At 38.6% G+C, this 22700-nt stretch overlaps 1 protein-coding gene across 26 annotated transcripts in view; it reads right to left on the reverse strand.

Moving 5' to 3' along the window:
• The window catches only part of SGIP1 (SH3GL interacting endocytic adaptor 1), a 214020-nt gene that overhangs the window by 114093 nt on the left and 77227 nt on the right, over window positions 1–22700 (reverse strand). For all 26 annotated transcript variants that reach the window (XM_067006321.1, XM_067006318.1, XM_059075524.2 and 23 more), the window contains one exon: window positions 620–683. In XM_067006321.1, coding sequence (XP_066862422.1) covers window positions 620–683 — 64 coding nt within the window. The remainder of the gene's footprint in view (window positions 1–619; window positions 684–22700) is intronic.

Below are 22700 nucleotides of genomic sequence, written 5' to 3' on the forward strand. Positions count from 1 at the left end.
GTTGTTCCCCTTGCATGAAACGCATGTCCTCATCTTGAAGGCCAAAATCAAGGCTCCTCCCTCTTTGAAGCTTCACTGATCATCTATTCAAATATGAGCTTTCCCACCCTCTAATTCCCCGGAAATTCCATTTCTAATCGCTCCTAAGGAACTTACCACGTATTAATTTGTATTAGTGATAACAGGAGTAGTGGCTGCTGCCATTCACCGAGAGTTTACTAAGTACGTGTTACCACGGTAGTCATATCAAATGTTAGCTCTTTTAGTTATATGAAAGATACTTCAATTTGTGTGATAGATATTCTATTCGATGAATTATAAATTCTCAGAGGACAAGGCCACAGGGCAATTCTCAGCACCTTGTGATAAAATTTATGCACGATAAAAATGTACAGAATGAAAAGTTAAAGGTGCGAGATCAACATAACCTTTTTTCTTTTCCCCTGTGCCTAAACAACTATTGATTTTTGCATTTTCTAACTTTCTTTCAGGGATTCTTGCCAAATAAGGGGTTTAATACGTTCATTATTCTGCTATACAGCAGACCACACCAGATCTGCATTTCCACACGGTCACAGCCAGCTGATGCTGAGCAGTGGTGTTCTCCTTAAGTACATACGTCGAATCAGTGTCCTTTTCTTTCTTCCGTATTCCAAAGGCCTTCCTTGTACGCTTTTTCAATCCTGTGGGAAAACAACAAAAGGTCAGAAAATCTATTTTCTATTTGAATGTTCCTAGCAACATTCAAGTGAACATATTTTTAAAGTTGCAATATATTAGTTAAATTTGAATGTTCAAAAAGCAATGAAAGGGCTTCCCTGGTGGCGCAGTGGTTGAGAATCCGCCTGCCGATGCAGGGGATACGGGTTCGTGCCCCGGTCCGGGAAGATCCCACGTGCCGCGGAGCGGCTGGGCCCGTGAGCCATGGCCGCTGAGCCTGCGCATCCGGAGCCTGTGCCCCGCAATGGGAGAGGCCACAACAGTGAGAGGCCCGCATACCACAAAAAAAAAAAAAAAAAAAAGCAATGAAAGTTTCTTCATGTGTATGCATGTGCATGTGCATAGGATTCATTATTGTTTTTCAACCGATGTTTATCAAGGACATGGCACTGTAAGTTCTTAGCCCTGTGAGCAATGTAAGAATATTAAAAAAAAAATGGAAAGGAGATCAAGACAAGGTACAGTAAAGTTGGCAAGCTTTACTTAGACTATTGTTAGCCATCGCCCAAATTGGCGCTGTGCCGAGAAACCCCATCACAGACTTAGAAGAACAGTAATTTCCAGGTTAGACGGATTCTTGAGACTGGGATAGTTCCAAGACAGGGATTATGTAAACCATAAGAAAGAGCCACATTGGCCTGACACATCTTTGTATCCCATATTCCCAGTTCATCTTTTTCTACTTCCTCAATTCAGTGGCTATACTGGATTCTCTGAACATCCCCAGTATCTGTACTCCTGTATCTCTTTTCTCCTTATGTGGTCCTTGCCACTGGCTCAAACGGTTTTCCAGTTTTGTTGATATTTACAACTTCCATATGTGCCTTCAAGGCCCAGTCAAATGCCCCCTCCTCTGTGAGGGCCTCTTAATCTTAGTGCTGTCAGAAACTGACTATCCTGTGCTCCCCCCAATGTTGCTGTTATATGTATTACAATATATCAAAGCATTCCACTTACTAGTTCCTATGTCAGTTTCCCTCATAGACTGTAAGCCTTTCTAGGACAGAGACCAAGGATACCCTCAGTATGTCCTCTACGCCAGGTAGAGGAACCAGATAATATTGGTTGATTTAAGATGTCTTCCAGGAAGCATCGTTCAGGTGGTATTGGGGTAAGAAGGTTCCTTTTCTTCCATCCTGGACAAACCAAGCCTAGTCTTATATCTTCTATTCCTCTCCTGTCAAGGCTCTGTCTGGGATTCCTATCTTCCACGTGTCCTGTAATTACATATGTGGCTTGTGTTTCTCACGTTAGTGAGTATTATTCAAATATACCAATGCCTATATATTCAAAATCTTAGACTTGTTACCGGTGGTTTGGAACTTCATCCTGACAAATTAGAGCTAGAAAAGTCACTAACGTTCAGGATTTGTTTGGCATTACCAGGGGATCAAGGGGAAAAATACTGACAAAATCAGAGATTTGATGACATCTTTTTTTAAAACATATGAGTCAGCCCAGATCACTCAGATGATCTGAGTCATTCATTATCTGGCTCTTAGGATACTACTCAAATATAATCTCCAAAATGCCTCTGTTTGTCTAATTTTGCATTTGAATAGTCATTCCATTTAAGATGTTTAGGTCTTTAAAATGTCAATGTTTGTTTAAAAAAAAAATCTCTTCCCACTTTAAGCTATTCTCCATTACCCTCCTCGTGAGGAGTTTATAGAAAACTTATTGACATTTAAAACTACCCACCCATAATATTTAGGAACACCTTCTCTCTGTTCATTTTTAATGATGATTGTGAAAAACTTCTTTCTTCTCACCTCTAATTGCCTTATCTCCTTATAGGGACAAAATATTGTAGTTAAAAATCATCATTTTCCTCCTCTAATTTTTCTTGGGCTTCAAGTCTCTTAATTGGCTTTTCCATGCTTCTAATTCAGCTTTGGAGTCACAATGAATGCCATATTCACCAGTCACTACTGGTTTTTATAGAATTATAACCAAATGCTATTATTATCTTATGTTTTCAAATTACTCTATTTTCTGTAACTTGACCATGAGACAAGAGATAGCATGCCCTACCAAACATATGAGAAAATACAGACAAATTCCAGTAATTCTTGTATTAAATTAGTAACAGAGCAGGCAATAGTAATTTTCCATAGACTCTGTCCTGTTTTTGACCACCGAACTTGGATAATAGCCAACATGAACTAGGTCATGAACGTCATGAGTTGTCCATTTTCCAGCGAAAAGTGCCCTGGATCAGGCTTCAGGAGACAGAGTCCATTCCCAGCATCATTTCTAATTGTGTAGATGAGTTACATTCTTTTGGTATTTCCATCTCTCAGTGTACAACAAATCAGCCAGTAATAAGGAATGAAAGAATTTGCATATGTTCACAAAATGCAATGCCATTCTGTAGTTTTAGTTTCATTGAAAGTCATATTTCCCATATGTAGAATACATTCCCATATATGGAATATAAATAGGAATACACTAGAGATGTGACATTCCAGAAAAACAAAACTAATTGAATTATTGAGTAAGAAAAAGCACTGAAAATTTTTCCCCCTTGAAAGGTGGAAAGATGTGAGAAGTTTAGAAAAGTATGAAGAAAACTCTGAAAGACTAAAACAAAGTTATGAAATATAAAAGTTATTCATACCTTAAAAGCTTTTTGAGAAGACCCAGGAAGAAACAGTCAGGCCAACCATGTTAAAAGTGAATGGAGAGGTGTGGTCAAGTCTTTTGAGAGTTTACTTAAAAATATTCAAAGAAATTCTTCAGAAGAGAGCAAGGACAGTCAAAAATCTTACAGGAGTAACAAGTTTAAGACACTATGTATGGTAACATGATAAGCTTAAAAAACAGTATATCCAATGATTTTTCACTTCTGACTCTAGAAGAGTGTAATTGTTTTTAGGCTGGGTCATGAATTTTTATCAACTATTCTTTACCAAAAATGGGAGGGGAAAAAAAATCAAGTACCTTTGAGAAATGAAGTAAATAACTTTTCCCTTGCCAATATCAAAACAAAGAAATCTAAAGAGAAAGAATTTTAAGGTCCTGATGATCTGGGGCTAGAACAGTTTTCTTCCAAGCTATGGAATTGACAACATCCTCCTGTGTGCATGCAGAACTGGGTCAGAAGTCTGGCCTGTGCCTCTTAGCATCTCTCCACCTAATTTAGATTCTTCTAGGTTCCATCGGTATTATGGGAGAAGCTAGCAAAGTCTGGGAACAACAACAACAACAAAATTAAAAACAGACTGAGTTTTAAGAGGGTAGGAAAGCTTATTTCAAAATAGGTAGTCCTGGATATGATGTTACAAGATAGTGAAATAAAGAAACATGCAGAAACTGACAACAGTGACAGCACAAATATATCTAGTAATATTTGTAGCTATCATTACTGAGGTCCTACCTATGGGCCAGGTACCAGCTGCTTTGCATATGTTGACTCATTTAATTTTCTTACAAACCTTGTGAAAAAGTAGGAGGTGTTTTCTTTGCAAATGATGAGCCTGAGGGTTCACCTGAGTTAGGTTTTATTTATCATCACCTCTAGGGAGGAAATTGGAGGCTCCTTCTCCCTCCATGGATCCCCAAAGTACTGCTGGGCTCTGTCCTAAGTTCCTTTATACTCTCTCCCTGGGGCAATTTCATTCACTCACATGGTTTCATTTTCCATCTGTATGCAGATGAACCCTAAATCCATAGGTCAGATCCAGTACTATCTCATGAGCTTCTGGATATACAGCGCTTCTTCTCATGCTTAAACTTCTACAAATAGACATCAGATTTCTTTGAAAGCCTTTAGGTGCCTATATATATGTGTGTGTGTGTGTGTGTGTGTGTGTGTGTGTGTGTGTGTACACATATATGTAATCAAACCGCTAAAGGTATGTCCAATCGATTAGTTTACAATTATTTTCTGAATAAAATCCCCCTTGAAATAGCTCTCCATGAACTAATGAATGGATAAACAAAATGTGGTGTACCCATACAATGGCATATTATGCAGTCATTAAAAGGAATGTGATACTGACACATGCTACAACATGCATGAACCTTGAAAACATTACGCTAAATGAAAGAAGCCAGATACAACCACCTATTGCATGAGTCCATTTATGTGAAATATCTGGAGTAGGCAAATTCACTGATACAGAAAGCAGAGTAGAGGTTGCCAGGGGTGGGGTAGAGGGGAAATTAGGAGTGACTGCCTAATTGGTACAGAGTTTCCTTTTGGGATGATATAAAAGTTCTGGAACTGGATAGTGGTGATGGTTGCACAACACTGAGAATGTACTGAATACACTTAAACATGGCCAAAATGGTAAATTTTGTCGTGTGTATTTTATCACAATAAAAAAGAAACAGAATAGCTCAAGCCAGATTATTCTGTGACCAGAGGGCAGAAAGATAGGAGGGAGTGAAAAAGAAAATAAAGAGACAAGGCAGATTGGCTTAAAAGTTTGGAACCATTTTTTTTTCCTTTTTATTTATTTTTTTGCTAAAGTTGTCAACTATTTAGTTAAGAAACTGGGAGCTATATAGTCACAAATCTGTGTTCATGATGACTTTCACCATCGAGAAAGTGATATGTCCACAAGAATTTACAACTATAACGAAACCTCCAGCTTTTCTCTCTCACATAACAGCTGTTTACAAAAAGCTTGTCATGAACACGTTTTTATGTAATGTTCCTTTCAGCTTTTCTCATCACATCACAATGTTATGTTAATCCCTACTAGATGGTAAACTCTGTGAAGTCAGCCACCCTACTATGTAGATGTCTGTCTTTATTTTCACTGCCCCATAGTGTTTCATGAATAGAACGAACATTCCTTAAAATGATTTACTCAATTGTATTAAAATAGAGGCATTATTTCTGACCTTCTTTTCAGACTGCAAGTCAGGCCATTGGAAGCTTATGAAATCAATTTGTTAGGGTGAAACCTCCATTCAAAAATGAGGTAGAAGAGAAAAACTAAGTGTGCAATGCCTGTAGAAAGGATGAAGACTGTATCATGAAATTCTTGGCCTCAGCTGTGTGGGTGGTGAGTGTCTGCAAACTGAGTGACCATGTGAAATATATTTCTTTTTTTTTTTTGTGGTACGCGGGCCTCTCACTGTTGTGGCCTCTCCCGTTGCGGAGCACAGGCTCCGGACACACAGGCTCAGTGGCCATGGCTCACGGGCCCAGCTGCTCCGCGGCATGTGGGATCTTCCCGGACCGGGGCACGAACCCGTGTCCCCTGCATCTGCAGGCGGATTCTCAACCACTGCGCCACCAGGGAAGCCCAGAAATATATTTCTTATGATGGCTCCAAAAAGTTTGAAAGTCTTTAAAAAAAATAAACCTTTTCTTTTAAATTTAAAACACAAATTACTGTGTTTACTATGTTTTTCTCTGAAATGTCTCCTAACTAATTAAAAAATAAAGATAACTTAGAACTTCCTGGCTTTGAGTATACGACTCCACAGGTGAGGAAGAAATAATACAGCAAAAAATTACCTTTATCAATTTCCTTTTCTCCCAAGTGTAACTGTTCTATAGAGATTCACTAAGCAGACACTAAATTCTAAATTTGAGCCTTTAAATGTTACATGAAAACAGAATTTGTCAGAGAGATCTTGCAAAACAAAAATTTAGCCTCTATACTATATACTAATTTTAGGTAAAACATCAAAATCTGATACTCAAAAGAAATATAGGGTTTTTGCTTGGTTGGTTTCACATCTTCTATTTCTTAAAATTACAATTGAAATATTTTTTGCTAAAAATGAAGACTAGTTCTATAGATGGACAGATCGAGATAACAGTCCTGGAGTTGAGTCCAAAACAGGAGAAATCAAGGTGTGAGCATCCTGTAAGCAGGAGCTGAGGACCAAACTCACAGAAGATTCTGCTGGCCTTCACAAGATGCTCTCCTGCCACATAGGAGTGAAAGTGGAGAGTCCTACCAATACCTCCTCTTTTCTCTCCTTGTCCTGAATTCCTACCATTCCACTATTAGCTAGTAAGACAACAAGAAGAGGTCAAAGGTAGACTGGTCACCATCCTATCAGCATGTTGGCAGCAAACTGGTTTATCTCCAAGATAACTTAAAGGGACTGGGATGGGAAGAGATGTGGCACTATATTTTATTACCTTCCTCACTCATGTCACAGTCTTGCTTACACACTGCTTTCACTAACAGCTCTTTATTATGGTGTTAACCCCCCCCCCCCCATATAAGCATTTTGCATTTAAAATTGATGAAAAGGCTTCACTTTTGCAGATCATGTTCCTGGGGTGGACTTGATCCTTATGCTTCCCACTCCTCTACAAGCAGTGCTTTGAGCAGAGCTTGGACCAGTCATGGCCTGGGCACAGAGCTGGCTCTAAGAGTGACCTAGAGCTTTGGGAGAAAGAGGAGAGGGTGGCTGTGACAGCTGTCTAGGGTCAGTATGGAAGACACAGTTCATAGAGGAATGCAAACCATCTTCTCGTGTATCTCCTCCAGAAGCATGAAGATGCCCCTCCCAGATACAGAGCAGGAGACATGGTGGAAGGGAGCAGAATGACTGCTTTCTTTGGAATCCAAAGATCTGGAATCAAATCTATTTTTTTTTTTTTTTTTTTTTTTTTTTAATGTAGTACGCGGGCCTCTCACTGTTGTGGCCTCTCCCATTGCGGAGCACAGGCTCCGGACGCGAAGACTCAGCGGCCATGGCTCATGGGCCCAGCCACTCTGCGGCATGTGGGATCCTCCAGGACAGGGGCACAAATCCATGTCCCCTGCATCGGCAGGCGGACTCTCAACCACTGCACCACCAGGGAAACACTGGAATCAAATCTTAATTGGACCTCTTACTGGCTGTCATTTCCAGCAAAACGTATAGAGACTCTGAGAGGCACTGTGTTACTTTAAATATAAGATTCATGTCCTCCCAGGACATGAGGTTTGGAGTAATAGCCTCAGTTTTTCTCTCTGTAATCCCTAGGAGTGAGGGGAAGGCAGCGCTGCTTCACTGAGTCCCTCATACGTGTCACACACTATGCTAAGCATTTTCACAAACTAATACTTTCAACAAGCCCAGACGGTATTACCAACCCCTACTTTATGGATTAAGAAATAAACTCAAAGTGATTAAGTTCCTTTTCCAAGATCACCAAACAAACAAGTTAGATAAGACCAAGCTTTTGAGCCAGGTCTGTATGCCTCCAAGCCAAGCATCGTCCCGATGCTTCTCTCGGTACCCAGGGCCATGCCTAGTACACGGTGGACACACCATCCATGTTTGCCTAACACCTTTTTAAAAAGCCACTGAATGTTTGTATAATAATTAAAAGAAAAACCAAATGACTTTTCTGGATGTTTGCAATCTACATTCCATTGATGTTTAGTTTTTGAATATTTATTTGTATATATGGAGGTATCAGGGAAAGAGAAGGAGCCCTAAGCTTCATGGGCTGGACATAGCTGACAGCATGTGCATTACGGCAGGGAACAGAGACTCAGGGGTATGGGTGTGGGGTGACCTCACCACATTTTTAGGTGAAGAATGTGGCACATTGAAAAGCTAAATTTAGCCCAAAACACACATCATGAATAAAAACCAATAGATGTAATTTGTTAAGTACTTAAGATGTTTGAGGAAATTCATCAGGAACTTCATTATCTTAGCTCAACACAACCTTATAAAGCGGGAGCTATATTGTATTGATTACATACCATGGGGCATGAGGAGTGACTGGTGTCAGGTCACACAGGTGGTAATTGACGGACCACATTTCCTTTTTTTTCTTATGTGGTATGCGGGCCTCTCACTGTTGTGGCCGCTCCCCTTGCGGAGCACAGGCTCCAGACGCGCAGGCTCAGCGACCATGGCTCACTGGCCAAGCCGCTGCGTGGTATGTGGGATCTTCCCGGACCAGGGCACAAACCCGTGTCCCCTGCATCGGCAGGCGGGCTCTCAACCACTGCTCCACCAGGGAAGCCCCACATTTCTTTTTTTTATATTCATGGTTATAGTTTATTACAGAAAGGCTTATTACAAATTAAAATCAGCAAAGGAAAAAGGATGCTTAGAGCAGATTTCAGGAAAAACCAAGTGCAAGCTTCCAGTTGTTCTCTCCTACTTTTGCATGAGTAGTGCATATGACAACACATGTGAAGTGTTGCCAACCAGGAAAGCTCACCTAAGTTCAGAGTTTTTACTGGGGGTCAGCTCACATAGGCATGGAACACCTGCATGACTGACCTGAGGTTTTCAGTCTACAGTCCTCTAGATGTCAACTGATAAACCCAAGGCTTCAGGCATACAAAGACAGAAGCTCACCACAAATCACACTGTTAGCCTAAACTATCTGGTATGGCTGAAGGTTTCAGATATACAATGCCACTCTTATCAGGCAGGGTATTCCAAGGGCTCCCTCAGAGTTTAGTTCCCAGCAGTTGGGACAGACCACATTTCAAAGTCCCCTTTGCCAAACTCCAGAGTCTATGCGCTTCATGTCTTTGGAATATCTTTCTGTTAGTTGACAATTTGTCTTGCCTTCTTATCAAAAAAAAACAAAAACAAAAACGTGGATTTTTTTTTTTTTAATTGAGAAACATTTTTAGGGAAATTAGGCAGTACATTTGTTAAACAAAAAGACTGTGTTTTGCATGTTTAAATCTTTTTGTGCTGCCCAGTGAACATAAGGAGTCCCAATAAATGTTTGCTAAATGGATTATTTGTGTACTAAATGTAAATTTTCAAGCTTGAGTCTTCGTCAGCTTGGAGGGTTACTCAAAGGTGAATCACATGTAATGGAATTACTTATTTTCTGCAGGAACCCAGGCCAAACATTTGGTCTCAATAATAAAAAACAGGCAAATTTAATTGCCCTGGGCGTAATGCCACATATTGACAGCAACTCTCACTGGCAATGTCTATTAATTATAATGGCCACTGTATTTCTGTCAGGAAAGATTAAAATGCTTTGTGTATTAGCTCTTCCCTGAAGTTTTAAATATAGGTACTATAATCCAATTCAGATTCTTTGTCTTAAGAAGGTCTTACAGAAAAATGTAAGACCAGTTAAGATGAAGGCCAGTCTCTCCCATGATTTTTAATGATATTTATGATTTCCAGTGTCTAGACTATTGCCTAAGATATGAGGACGCTTATAGAGGCGAGTACCAGGGAATATGAAAAGTCAAGTTCACTGTCGAGCAGTACCTGGCACAGGGTAGTCACTTAACAAGTTCGTTGGTTGCTCTACACATTTCCAGATTGTTCAAAAGTGGTATGCATGTGGTCTGAATGCTTTACTTTCATTTTTATGTGACTCAAAGGAAATCCAGGTGATCTTTGTACTTAGCACAGAGCCTCTTTACAATATGGTACCCCTTTATTCTGAGCTGAGCCTATTGGGGGAAATATGCATCTTAATGACACACTCCATTAGTGCTGGATTTTAAAAGAGGCTGATGTGGATGGCACCTTGACGTAAGACAATTAAGACTTCAGGGGCTAAAAATAGTAACAACTTTTAAAGAAATATTTGACCTTTTGGAGACATGGAAGAAATGTTGAAAAGAAAATGGTCATGGAACAGGTTTGCCACAAACGGACTTAGTATTTGCTATGCCAATATCAGTGCAATGGAGTTGAGTGGGAATGGGAAGAATTTTAAGCAGGTGAACAACTTCTATTAAGCTTTAAATACAGTAGCAAGATCCATGGGAAACATGCAAACATGCAGTTGTAAAAAAACGTAGGAGCTTTGAGCTCTGAAAAACTTTTGTTCAAATCCCATCTTCACTACCTCCTGGGGTAAGTTACATAACTTCTCCGACTCTCAGTTTTTTCAGCTATCTATCATAAAAGGTTTTTGTAAAGTTTAAATGGGTATAAAAGCTTTGTATCATACATAAAATATACTGCGCATCACTTTATGCATATTTTTCTTGCTTTTCTTGCAGTTTTGATAGTTACAAAGCAACTAGAAATCAGCTATTTTAACAGATTACATAAAAGTAACTAAATGCCTGATTTCAGCACTTATAGCATCTCCATAGCTCTATTCCTTTAGAAATAAAAATACAACATCAAAATTCGAAAATAATCAAATTTCAAAATCTCAAGCTTCTCCTGGTTACAGCTATAGAAATAAAACGAAGATCAAGAAATGTAATTTACTAACATCTATCATAAAAGATAAGTGGGGATTTAAAAACTCACAGTAAGAAGTACAACAATCTCCTGAAGCAGGAAAATACATCATTGATGAAGCCTTTTCTGTGTGTAAATCTATTCCAAACTTTAATCAGCTGGTCATCCCAGCATGATTTGAAAGTAAGCCAGTGTTACTTTTACTTGGGTTAGTGGTATATAGAATTTGTTTTCTGTTCCTACCAGGTAGGGAGAATAGTACTTCAAACACTAGTGAAATTAATTTGACCTGTTCCTTGGGAACCTTGTTCTTGTAAAATGGTTTTCCTCGTATTCTCTATTTCTCTCCCCCATTCTCCTTCCCCACATTCATTGATTCTCTTCTCTCCCTTCCATCTCCAGTCCTTCCCCAGCCTGACACTGACACGTGAACAGAACTGAAGTTAATGATCCTTCACAGAAGGACGCTGGTTTTCAGGCATAAACAGAAAAATTCAATTGAATTGTAATTCACCAAATCTCATTTTCCAAACACTGCATTTTCAACAAGAAAATAAAGCCAAAAGAAAGCAAACTGCACAACAACAGAAATGCTTTTCATATGCTCTTGTCTTTTTATATTTCATCTGGAGAGGAAGGAGCAAGTCCTTTGGTAAAATTTCTAAATTGTTACTATATGTGGCATTTAGTGCTGTGAATTAAATTCTTCAAATGTGAATTTAAAAAAGAAAGCTGGAACATGTCCTACAAAGAATTATTTTGGTTTAATTCTAACTTACTACATGGAGGCAGAGAGGTGAACAAAGGAAAGGAGATTTACATGGCATGGCTGACTCAATACATCACAGGTTATTAGTCAACTTTATTTAGTGGGAATCCATGAAGTCTACTTCTGAAATGGAATGGAAATGGTTTAAAAAGTTAAAAACATATAAACATGGAGTTGTTTTTTTAAAAAGAAGATCAGTTATCAGAGAAACATACACAAAATAAGGGTTTAAAGGAACTAAATACAGAATTAACGTCTAAGTCCTTTTGAGAGGCCTCTGGAATGCATGTGGATTGATTCTGTTTGTAAGATTTATACTCATCATCATCCATCCATCTATCTACTCACTTGTCCTCTATACATTTCCCTGCCCACCCACTCACCCATCTATCCTTTGGCTATAAATTTCAATAGGTAACAAAGTTCAATGTCATGAAATTATGCCTGTTGTATAATATAAATCTACCAAGTTGCAATGAAAATCTACTCTCCTTTAGTCTGTTCTCATTGGAGGTAGAAAATATCAAGTCTACCCTCTTGGAAAATTAACCCTTGGTAGGCTTGTTGATTTATTAAGCCATGCCCTCAGCATCTTGGTAGACTAAACAGCCATATTATTGTTCCCTTGCTTTATTTACCAGTGTTATATTCCAATCACTTAAATTCATGTTTGTTACTCTACAAATGATTCTCTGATTCTAGGTCTTCATATTTACCTAGGAAGCTCAGATGGCAACTTTCCCCATTACTGGTCAGTATTCTCTTCATCAATTTCTCAGTATTGGGCAGGGAGATAACTCTAACCTTTTATTCAATGCCCAGAGTCATGCAAGCTCCTGTACTTGGGATCACTATCAGAAGATCTCATCTTCTCATTTGATGGTTGATAGAACAGGAACGTATCGGACGTCTATCATGTGCCAGGGGCTCTTCTGGACTAGAGATACAGTGTCTAATATGACCCTTGAATTATGTGAAATCAAAGATAAGTTACTAAAACCCTAAAACACCCCCTTGCAATTAATTAGTTGCCACCTACTTTAGGTCCTCCTTTCCTACTCATTGATGGGACATGCATGCATAATTGTATGGTGTTTAAGATGAAGCGTGATGTGAGATAAATATGTCAGGGGCCAGATCATGCAAGTTCTTGAAGGTCAAGCTAAGGACTTTAGATTTTAAAATGCAACAGGGAGGGAATTCCCTTGCATTCCAGCGGTTAGGACTCTGTGCTTTCACTACCAACGGCGTGGGCTCAATCCCTGCTCGGGGAACTATGATCCCACAAGCCGTGCTGTGTGGTCAAAAAAAAAAAAAGTACAACAGGCAGTCACTGAAAGCATTGCAGCAGGAAAGTGACATCGTCTACTTTTTTTTTTTTCCACCAGCAATGTGAATTACTTAGTACCAGAAAGCTCCAATAGTTATTTGTATTATGGTCACTATGACTGCTAAATAAGTAACTTGTCTATTCTAGATCATCAAAAGACACAATCACATTAAGTATTGTTTTAGTGTTAAAAATATTATGTTGTACCAATTATTTGAAAACCAGCATTCAGGTTGGGTTCTGTCTAGAAACTCTCTCTAACTAAAATATTTATCAGAACAGCTGGATATCTGAGCATTTCTTACCACTTAAAAGTTTACCATTTGTGACAGTATGTACGTATACCAATTTTGACAATCCTAATTGAGATTCAAACTAATTAAGAGCCTTCAAACTAATTAAACTCCTGTAACTCCTGAACTGAAACTCCTTAGAGTTTTGTTACATTTGCAGTCAGCCCTCAAATCAGATTCTAGCTTTACTGATAACCAACTGTGCGATGTTGACAAAAATCAGTTACTCTCTCAAGAATTCAGCTTCCTGAACTATGAATACCTGCTTCCCATGCTGATTGTTAGTATTAAATGAGAAAATGGATCTGGAGATGTAAAAAATATGCTACCTAAGAAAAAAGTAATATCATTATCTATTTGTATAATTATTATTATCATTTTAATTGAGGGTTGAAAATAGTAAACTGTAACAGTATATATCCTGTAAAAGTAAAGTATCCAATCCAGTGTAAATGGTAAGGTCTCTCTCTTCCCTTGTTTGCATGAGAAGGGGAGGAAAATCCATTTTCCCTAGCAAAACATCTAAGAGCATATTTTCCAATTTCTTCCTCTGGGTAGCATTAACTCTAAAATTCTATAAAATCTTGCTTATTTGTTTTTCAACAATCTATTAAGATAAGGACAAGTGTTTACACGAGGCATGGATAATCTAAACTGGAACTTCCTCCTTAGCCATTTCCTTTGCCAGAGGTTCCCTCTCCATGGAAAATAGTACCATCATCCCTCAAGATGCTCCATCCAGAAATCTAAGAAGCACCTTTGACTCCTTTCCCTCCCTCTCCACAGCCAATCCATCAGAGAGTGCTGTTAGCTTCTTATGTACATCCAGTCTGTTCACACAGGCTCCTTCCATCTCTGTCACCTTCAAGACATGGCCTCTAAGATTGTCGTGGAAGGGAAAGAAAGCATGAGGAAGTTACCTGGGATACTTTACCACCTCAGCCAGGAGGGACAGAGTTATGCTTATATACCATTGACCAGAAGGGTTTGGGCATATATACCATCTGGTCTCACCTAGATGTAAGAGATGCTGGAAAACAAAGTCCCTGGCTGTGAAGTCACTCCCCAGCAACAGCTCTGCACTGTGAAAAGCAAGCTTGGCTCTTTGGAAGTCAGCTAGCTGTCTCTTCCAATCCCTATACAGAAGAGCGTCACCTCCCATTTCACTTCTCTGCAGCTGAGAGCTCTAGTCCCACATAATTAATTGATTCTGCCACTTGCTACTTGTGTTACTGTCAATAAATTTATGCTTCTCTCAACCTCAGTATTCTCATCCATAAAATGGATCTTATCTCATAGGGTTGCTATGAAAACTAAATGAATCATGCATGTAAATTGTTTAGCAAATCAATGGCTTATCACAATCAATATTTTCTAGAAACTGAGTCTGGATATAAAATTCTTAAAATAATTATTAAAATTGTTGGAATAAAAAATAAATCTATACTATGGTTTACTGAATTATCTTTTCACCATAAAGGTAATGGTTGAAGGAGACTTTGGAGATTTTTGTTTCCTTTTTTTCCCACCTAAAATCCCAATTTAAGCAAAACATTATTGTTCTTTGAAGAAGCTTTTAATAAGCCTCCGTTAAAAGATTAAAAAGGAGAAATAACACAGCACAACTGATAGGCAGTTAAATCACAGAATATCAGGGTACAGATTAACTAATAGGAAAAACTGAAGTGCTGGGAGACTAAAGCAACATGCCTCCAGCCGCACAGAAAATTATAGAGAAGGCTGGATTCAAACCTTTGTCCCTTTACTTTAGTTCAATATACTTTACCATATTGCTTCATTATGTATGAGTGGGCATAGGTATGTGTGTGTATAAATAAATATATAATAATATAAAAAATAGCCTGGCATTCCCTGGTGGTCCAGAGGTTAAGACTTCACACTTCCACTGCAGGGGGCACCGGTTCGATCCCCACATGCTGCGCAGTGCAGCCAAAAAGTTAAAATATATATATATATATATATATTTTATATTTATATAAAATAAGTATATAAAATTAAAAAAATATATTTTTTATATATACATATATATATAAAAGAGAGAGAAAGTACACAAACTATCTCCCATAGTGCTCTAGAATCCCAAGTAGTTTTAGGTTTGAATATGGTTTTTGTTTCTACTTCTATGCTAAATATATCTCATTACTTTCTAAATGTCTAGAACTGTGTCATGAACCCCTATTTGGCTGAATAGCATTCCCCCAACAATCTGGGTCACAATTCCAATGACACTAATACCATTTTAAGTGGAAATTTGGGATAGCATTTTGATTAAATTTTCTGTTAAGTACTCTAAAAAGACTTTTCATTTCATGAGACTATAACCTCAAAGGCAGAAGGAAGTAAAAGGTGACTTTAATAATGATAAAAACAAAACAAAACAGAAAAAAGTCATTAGAAATGGGGTTTGTAGAAAGACCAACATCCAAATGCTGAGTCTGAATTAAGCTAATTATGTGGTACTTTCCGCAAATGTATGTTTTTCTTCCTGGAACAGTCATGCTAACAAGAGTAATTCTATGCAAAATTCAAAAGTTTGCTAGCATCCTAGTCAGGCTGCCCCAGATATTTCTCCTCTCAAATGCATTTGAAAACCCCAAGTGACTATAGTTCCTTCTTTTTTACAGCCACCTAAATACATGCCCACACTTGGTTCACCTCCGCCATTTGGTTTAATTAGAGCCCTCTCAGTGATTTCAGCAGAATTCAGTCTGCTCTGAAGTTACCAGAAGACAGATCTCCTTGCAGGTTGGCATTTCACACCTGGTCTATCATATTTCTCTAGTTTTATCTCTCACTATTACTTGTAAACACTCTGCTCTGCAACCAAATGAAAATTCTCCTCATTCCCTAAACAAGTGTGCACGTCTTTGGCCTATGTATTAGCTTCTACTTTGAGGACTCTCTCTTTGGACCACCTTCTCTTTAGTAGATAACCACAGGAACCCACCTATGCTCCAGCTGGTTCATAAATACCCCACCACACCTGCAGGAGGGTCTCCTTCAGAACTGATTTTTTTCTCTTGGGTTCTTCCAAAACTTAAGACTCCACAATAGAAATTATCAAATTTTGCCTCATATCAGTTTACAATGTCTTTGTTCTTTTGGATCTTAAGCTGCATGAGGACAGGACCCACTTCTCATTCATCTTGTGCCCCATCAGTGAAGCTAATTCAGTGCCCTGCAATAATGTCAACTAAGTTAACATTGAATTGAGAAAAGCGTTCTAAGCCAAGCCAAGGATCAGGTGTCAAAAATGACCTTCTCTATCCCTGCTGGATATAAGCAAACAAATCAGGAGCTTTCAAGTTAAGTCTTCTTCCATCACTGAGAAAAGAACCTCCACTAAATACTTGCTAATCTTCACGTATACAAGAGCATGTATCATAAATACAGCCAACATCCTAAAAAGCCAGCAGAGTTAATGAAGAAGTGAAACAAAGGTGAAAGAAGGTATACTAGTGTGTGTACACAAATAAGATGTACTAATACTTGTGTGTACAACACAGAAGAAATCCTCAGTTTTTCTCATTCTCTGTTCCCTCCTGTTTTAAGGACAGAGACAACAATCTTACTAATCTTCTTTTCCAGACCAGAAGGGCAGCAGCTAATTAGAATGGGTCAAAGAGGCAAAGTTAAGCACAGGTAGCAATGGCAGCTGCCAGAGAGGAAATGGCACATTGCACTCTTCAGAAAATGAGAGGGCTTTAATCATCAGGCTACCAGCCTGGCTTGTAACAACAGTGCCTCATAGCTTTGTTGAATTATAGCATAGGGCATTACGTGGTATTCTGAACAATGATAAATATAAAAAGCACTTTTTAGGTGTTTTAAGTAGTTACAAAACTGTTACTTCTCATCATCAAAAATGGGTTAAGTGATGTTTGATGATCTTTGCTTAAGAAATATAAGCAATATAAGAATATTGATATATCAGAATATATGTTACATATATTAAATATATATTTATATATCTATAATATGTAAACATATTAAAATTTCACTTTTGATATCTCTAAAATGTAATATATATTACACATAAAATATATAATATTTTTCCCTCAGAAAATTAATTTCTGTGGGGTAAGACTAGCTATTCTTAAGGTATCACTTATTAAATGCCTGCCAGGTACTTTTCATGCATTATCTCATGAAAATGCACAACACCACACTGTGCCGTAGGTATAATCATCTCTGCTTGGCAGACAAGGAACACTTCTTTGAGAAGTTCCTCAACTTGCTGACACAGCATGGATTGGAAGTGATGGGCTGGGGTCTCATTTAGGCTTGTCGGAACCCAAGGCCTGTGCTCTTGACCCATATGCACGTGTCTGCTGGGTGACTGGGGAGAGAGAGCAGGGTGCACACAGTGCCCTGACGGTGCACTTGCTGAAGGCACTCGGGAGACCCAGTGATTCTCCTCTTGCTCCCGCACTTTCCTCTGCCAGCACTCCTGGGAATATCTGCTCTAGATGGTCTGCTACATTGTCTTGCTGCCATTATTACAGAAAAAGATGTGTACATTCAGGAAAATGAAAAGCAATAGCAAGAACTAAGTCAGTGGTTGGTATGTAGGCATGAAATATTTCCCTTGCCACCAAGTCCTAATGTTTTGAGTAGGCTTCCCCTCTGAAGAAATTGAAGAGATTGATCGGGCATCTCTGTGACGGGGTGTCCCCTGGTTGGGGAGCATCCCTCTGGGCCTTTCAGGACTCCCCCATCATAGAACAGGTTCAGCTACACAATCAGAAGGCAAGGGGAAAAGAAGGGACTGGTTCTCTCTCTGAATTACCAGCTTTTATTTTAGCGATAGAGACAGTGACTTACTTCACTTACTCTCAGCCATCAAGTGCCAGCAAAACATACCCTGCCACTATGGTGCACCCTCCTTCACTCAGCTATACCCAATGGTAGACCATGCTTGAAACAATCAGTTTGCTGTTTCACATCTGCTTAAGGGTACTCTCTAGGACTTAGCAGGTTTTATTTATAAGTAATGCATAGTCAAGGATGCTAGGCTACCTGGTCACTGTGTGTAATAAAACTACAAGCCTTGCTCCCTCATCCTAAAGGAAACTGTCATTTGAGATAACCAAACAGTTAGTATTTTGTTTTGAAATATGAGGAAATATTTGAAATATGAGGAAATATGGGGAAAGTTCATGGTTAAAGGAAGGGTATTATAGACTAAAGCATGTTTATTAAACAATTAAAACAGACCTTGGAATATCTGTTTGAATTCTGTTGAGGAAAAAATGTGATAAAAACCCCATAATAAGATAGTACAGTTCACAGAAACAATGCGTGGCTCCAATCCTGTTTTCATCAGGGAGTATATTTTAGAATTCCAGGAAATACATACTCATGAAAACGGTCTCTCTAGCTATAAAGAAATTTGGTCTTTTACTACGTAGCAGTGGCTCTTCACTTCTTTTTGGTCGCAGACTCCATTGAGAATCTAATAAAAAATAGGGATCCTTTCCACATAAGATATTGGCATAGACATATATCTACCAACCTGTGCATATTATTCCTGCATTATAGACTGGCTAAATGTATCACGGACCTCAGGTTAAGCCCCTTCCTTTGTAGGAACTCATTTTTTTTGCATTAATGTGTAACAATAGCATATAATAAATGATCGTGGCCAAGACAACCCAGCAATGCCAAGCATTATGGTGAATCTTTGTCAGAAATTAAATGTTACTTAACACTTCAGAAGGAATCAGGGACTGAGTCAGGCTTAGAATTCAGTGTCTGTCCCTGGACCCATGATGATGGATGCTCTAAATTACAGTCCATCAGCTGAGTCCTTTGTCATGTCTCACTCATGGAGCCTCCCTATTTTTCTTCTGGCTGGTCTAGTCATCCATCTGTTTCTATTACAAACAGCCACAGTGCTTTGGCTGGACCTGCAGCTTTCAAGACTGAGTAGGAGGAAAGAAAACCCCAGAAGCTAAAGAGCTTGGTTATTAGCAATGATAAGGGAAGAAAAAAATAAACATAGTTCCTACTGTGTGTTAATTACAATGCTAGGCTCTCTCATGTTTTTATCTCATTTAATCTGTAAATCATTCCTGCTGGGTAGGTATTATCAATCCACTTTTTACATGCAGGTAAAAATCTAAGAGATTATGTGACTTCTATAAGACACCATGGTTAATAAATTGCACTAATATTTAAATATATGTGTCTGAGTCCAAGTCTAGTATTTTTCTACTATATAATGCTTTTAAAAGTACTTATTAAAAATATCTGAGATCTAACTCCATTCTTCCAGTATCTTGAAATTATCTATGTCTGAGAGACCTCAAAGCTTCCTCAGATGAAAAGTTATGCATGGAGGAAAAGGTGACATACACCTCCTAAAACACTCAGGTGAATTCCAACACTAGGGTCACATGGTTTTCACTAAGACAAAGCAGTTGAAACCTTACCTGGAGGACTGGGTTTCTGTCCAGGAGTATTCAGACTTATAATGCTTTTACTCCCAAGACATGGCTAATTGAACCACAGAGACAATCAGAGGTATCAGGCAGTCATGATGAAACTTCGTATCCTCTTTCCATTCACCCTCAGACACCAAATTAGCTTTCACCTGTATTTCCTTCTAGATTAAGAGTCAAAGCTTTTATGGACTGTCATGGCAAGAATATCAGCTTGTTTGGGGCTATAAAGGGGTCATGAGTCATTGTTTTGCTCTATTTGTTAAGAACTCTGGGACACATCCAGTAACACAGTAGTTCTGTAATATCTAGACTCATTGCCTCCCCCCCACATCCCATTAAGAGACAGTCTGGTATAATGACTGTGTCCCTACTCTCCTTAAATTCATTTCAAGTGTTTAGGTTGATAACAAAGCCACATTACAGTTCTTTAGAGAGATGTCTTATAGAGGTGTCCCATCTCTTCACCTTCTTTGACAGCTTCCCATTTCTATGTCTCCTTTCATTTCTCTACCTCTTGGGCAAGGTAACTGAGATGAGGTATGCAGACAGTCTGGGGGGGCCAATGTTTCCAGAAAGTCCTGCTCATGGAGTTCTACCTGGGGAACTACTGCCATAGAGCAATTGAATAGTCAGATAAGAAAGCCTTCAGATGACGTCTTCCAAAGTCATGCTTAGAATGGACCCTGGCTTCTCCCTTGGCAACAGCCTCCTGTAACTCACCTGAAAACATCTGGCAAATGCTTATTGAGCACCTACTATATTCTGGACATCATTCTAGATATTGTTCTATGGATATAAATAAGATAGAGCTTCTGCCTTTGAGGAGTACTGCTGAGTCAGAAAGATCAATTCATAAGTATAAAATTTCAATAGAGCATATTTGGGTATGCTTATGTGCAGTAGTTAGAGTCTATTAGAGCAAATAAGAAAGGCACCTACCTCAACCTGGGGACTTAGAGAAGAGTCCCATCTAACATGCATGAGTATCAAAAGATGAGTAAGAGTTAGTCTGGTGGAAACAAAAAAGTGGGATGAGTAAAAAAAGTGGTCTGGACTGAGGAAACCATGTAAACATAGGCACAGAAGGATGAAACAGATGACATGCATGGACAAGTAACAACAATTTGCTATTTGTTACTAAAACTAAGTAAAAAGGAGACAGTAACAGGAGATGGGGCTGGAAAGGTAGGTAAGGATCTGGTCATAGAGAGTCCTCTATGCCATACTAGGTAACTTGGACTTCATTCTGTAGGTTATTATGAAGCAAATGAAGGCTTTTAGCAATGCAGTTACATGCTTAGACTTGTATGTGGTGGAGAAGATGGATTAAGAAGGCAAGACCAGAAGTAGGGTGACCAGTTTAAAGATCTTTGCAACAATCTAGTCAAGAGATGTGATGGGGACCTGGGATTGAGCAGTGGTACAGGAATGAAGACCACAAGAGTGGATTAAAGAATTTATTTAGGAGATAAAATAGGAAAAACTTAGTGAATGACTGGATATTGGATTGAGGGGTGAGAAGAGCCCAAGATGACTCTAGTTAGAAATAAGGGGCTAAAGGTTGACTAGGAAAAACTCAAATGTCTCAAGAGTATACAAACAATCAGCTAACCCGTGGCTAATCCAATGTAATAATTTATACCTAGTTACATAGCAGTGATTGTTTATGAATTAGATATTCATCACATCATTTTGATCCTCCCAACTGTCCTAAGAGAAAAACACTACTGTGTTACAGATGAGGAAATGGGTTCAGGGAAAGTTAAATGGACTTGGTCAAGATTATATAACAAAGCAGTGGTTGAGAGAGGCTCAGACTTTCTAGATTTATACCAGTAACCTAGAAAATGATTTTCTTTTTAAGTTAAACTGTATAAAAGTGTCCATATTTGACCATTTTGACTATTTGGGCAATTTCATATGGTTCGACCCAACACTCTGGTACATTCTTCAGTGGAGGAATCTTGTGGTCTGAAACCTCTATGACAGAAATGCAGGCTTTTTCTTCAGTCATCCCACCAGAATCTTTCTGTTTCTGTACTTTAGTTGTTTTCTTGCACAGACTATTCTGCTACATTATGAGATGAAATTCAGAACCCTGGGAGTAAGTCCAAGGAGTAAGCTTTGGAGTCCTAGTACCTTCTGTGATCTGGAGAAGAGTGGCTTTTTCCCCCTTGCACTTGATCTCAGAAATCTCATCATATTTAGATTACCATCGAGTTTTCCAGGGACAGACTCTAGGTAACTCACGGGGTTCCCGTGAAGGCCAAATAAGAGAATACATGTGAAGGGGATTCATAAACTATAAAGTGCTGTTCAACTCATAGTACTGTGTTGTTATTCTCTTGTCATAATGAAATAAAAGGGAGGAAGACAAAAATTTTCGTCAATATCCTTCAGACTCCTTTCTGATTCTGAGTATACTCCTCACCTCAGCACATTCCAACATTCATCTGAGGTTCAAGCAGCTAGGTGTTGATTACATCTAGCTACAGAAAATTAGAAAAGAAATACTCCATAGATACTTTTTTAATTAAGATACTGGAGGAGAGTTGGAAAGCGATTGCTTTTCCTATTTTCTTTCCTTTCTAGACCTTACCTAAAATATTTTGCCTGAAGAGATTGGGTTTTCCTACCTTAAAAATTTATATCAGCTTTTAGTAAAGGGTTTCTCAATGTGTTTCACAGCTCCAGTACCGTGAGGTCTGTGTGACTGGTTCTTCTTATTCTTTTTCATGCATAGCTTTATACTTCAAATGCTCTATCAGAAGCCATACAAGTGAATATTCTAATTCCACTGCTTCCCTTTCAGTTTTTAAAATCTCCTTATTATGTCTTAAACCACTGAGAAAACATTAATTGCTCATTTTTAAAATGGAAATTGAACTCTTGTAGGCCACTAAGCATAGACAGTCTCCGAATTCACTCACCCAGAGACTGTGGGCTTTGATATGTAAATGCTGCACAGGATGTGATTTTACATATCTTTCCTATTATTTATCCTATATTAGTAA

This window comes from Kogia breviceps, chromosome 1 (assembly GCF_026419965.1).
Source record: "Kogia breviceps isolate mKogBre1 chromosome 1, mKogBre1 haplotype 1, whole genome shotgun sequence".
NCBI lineage: Eukaryota > Metazoa > Chordata > Mammalia > Artiodactyla > Physeteridae > Kogia > Kogia breviceps.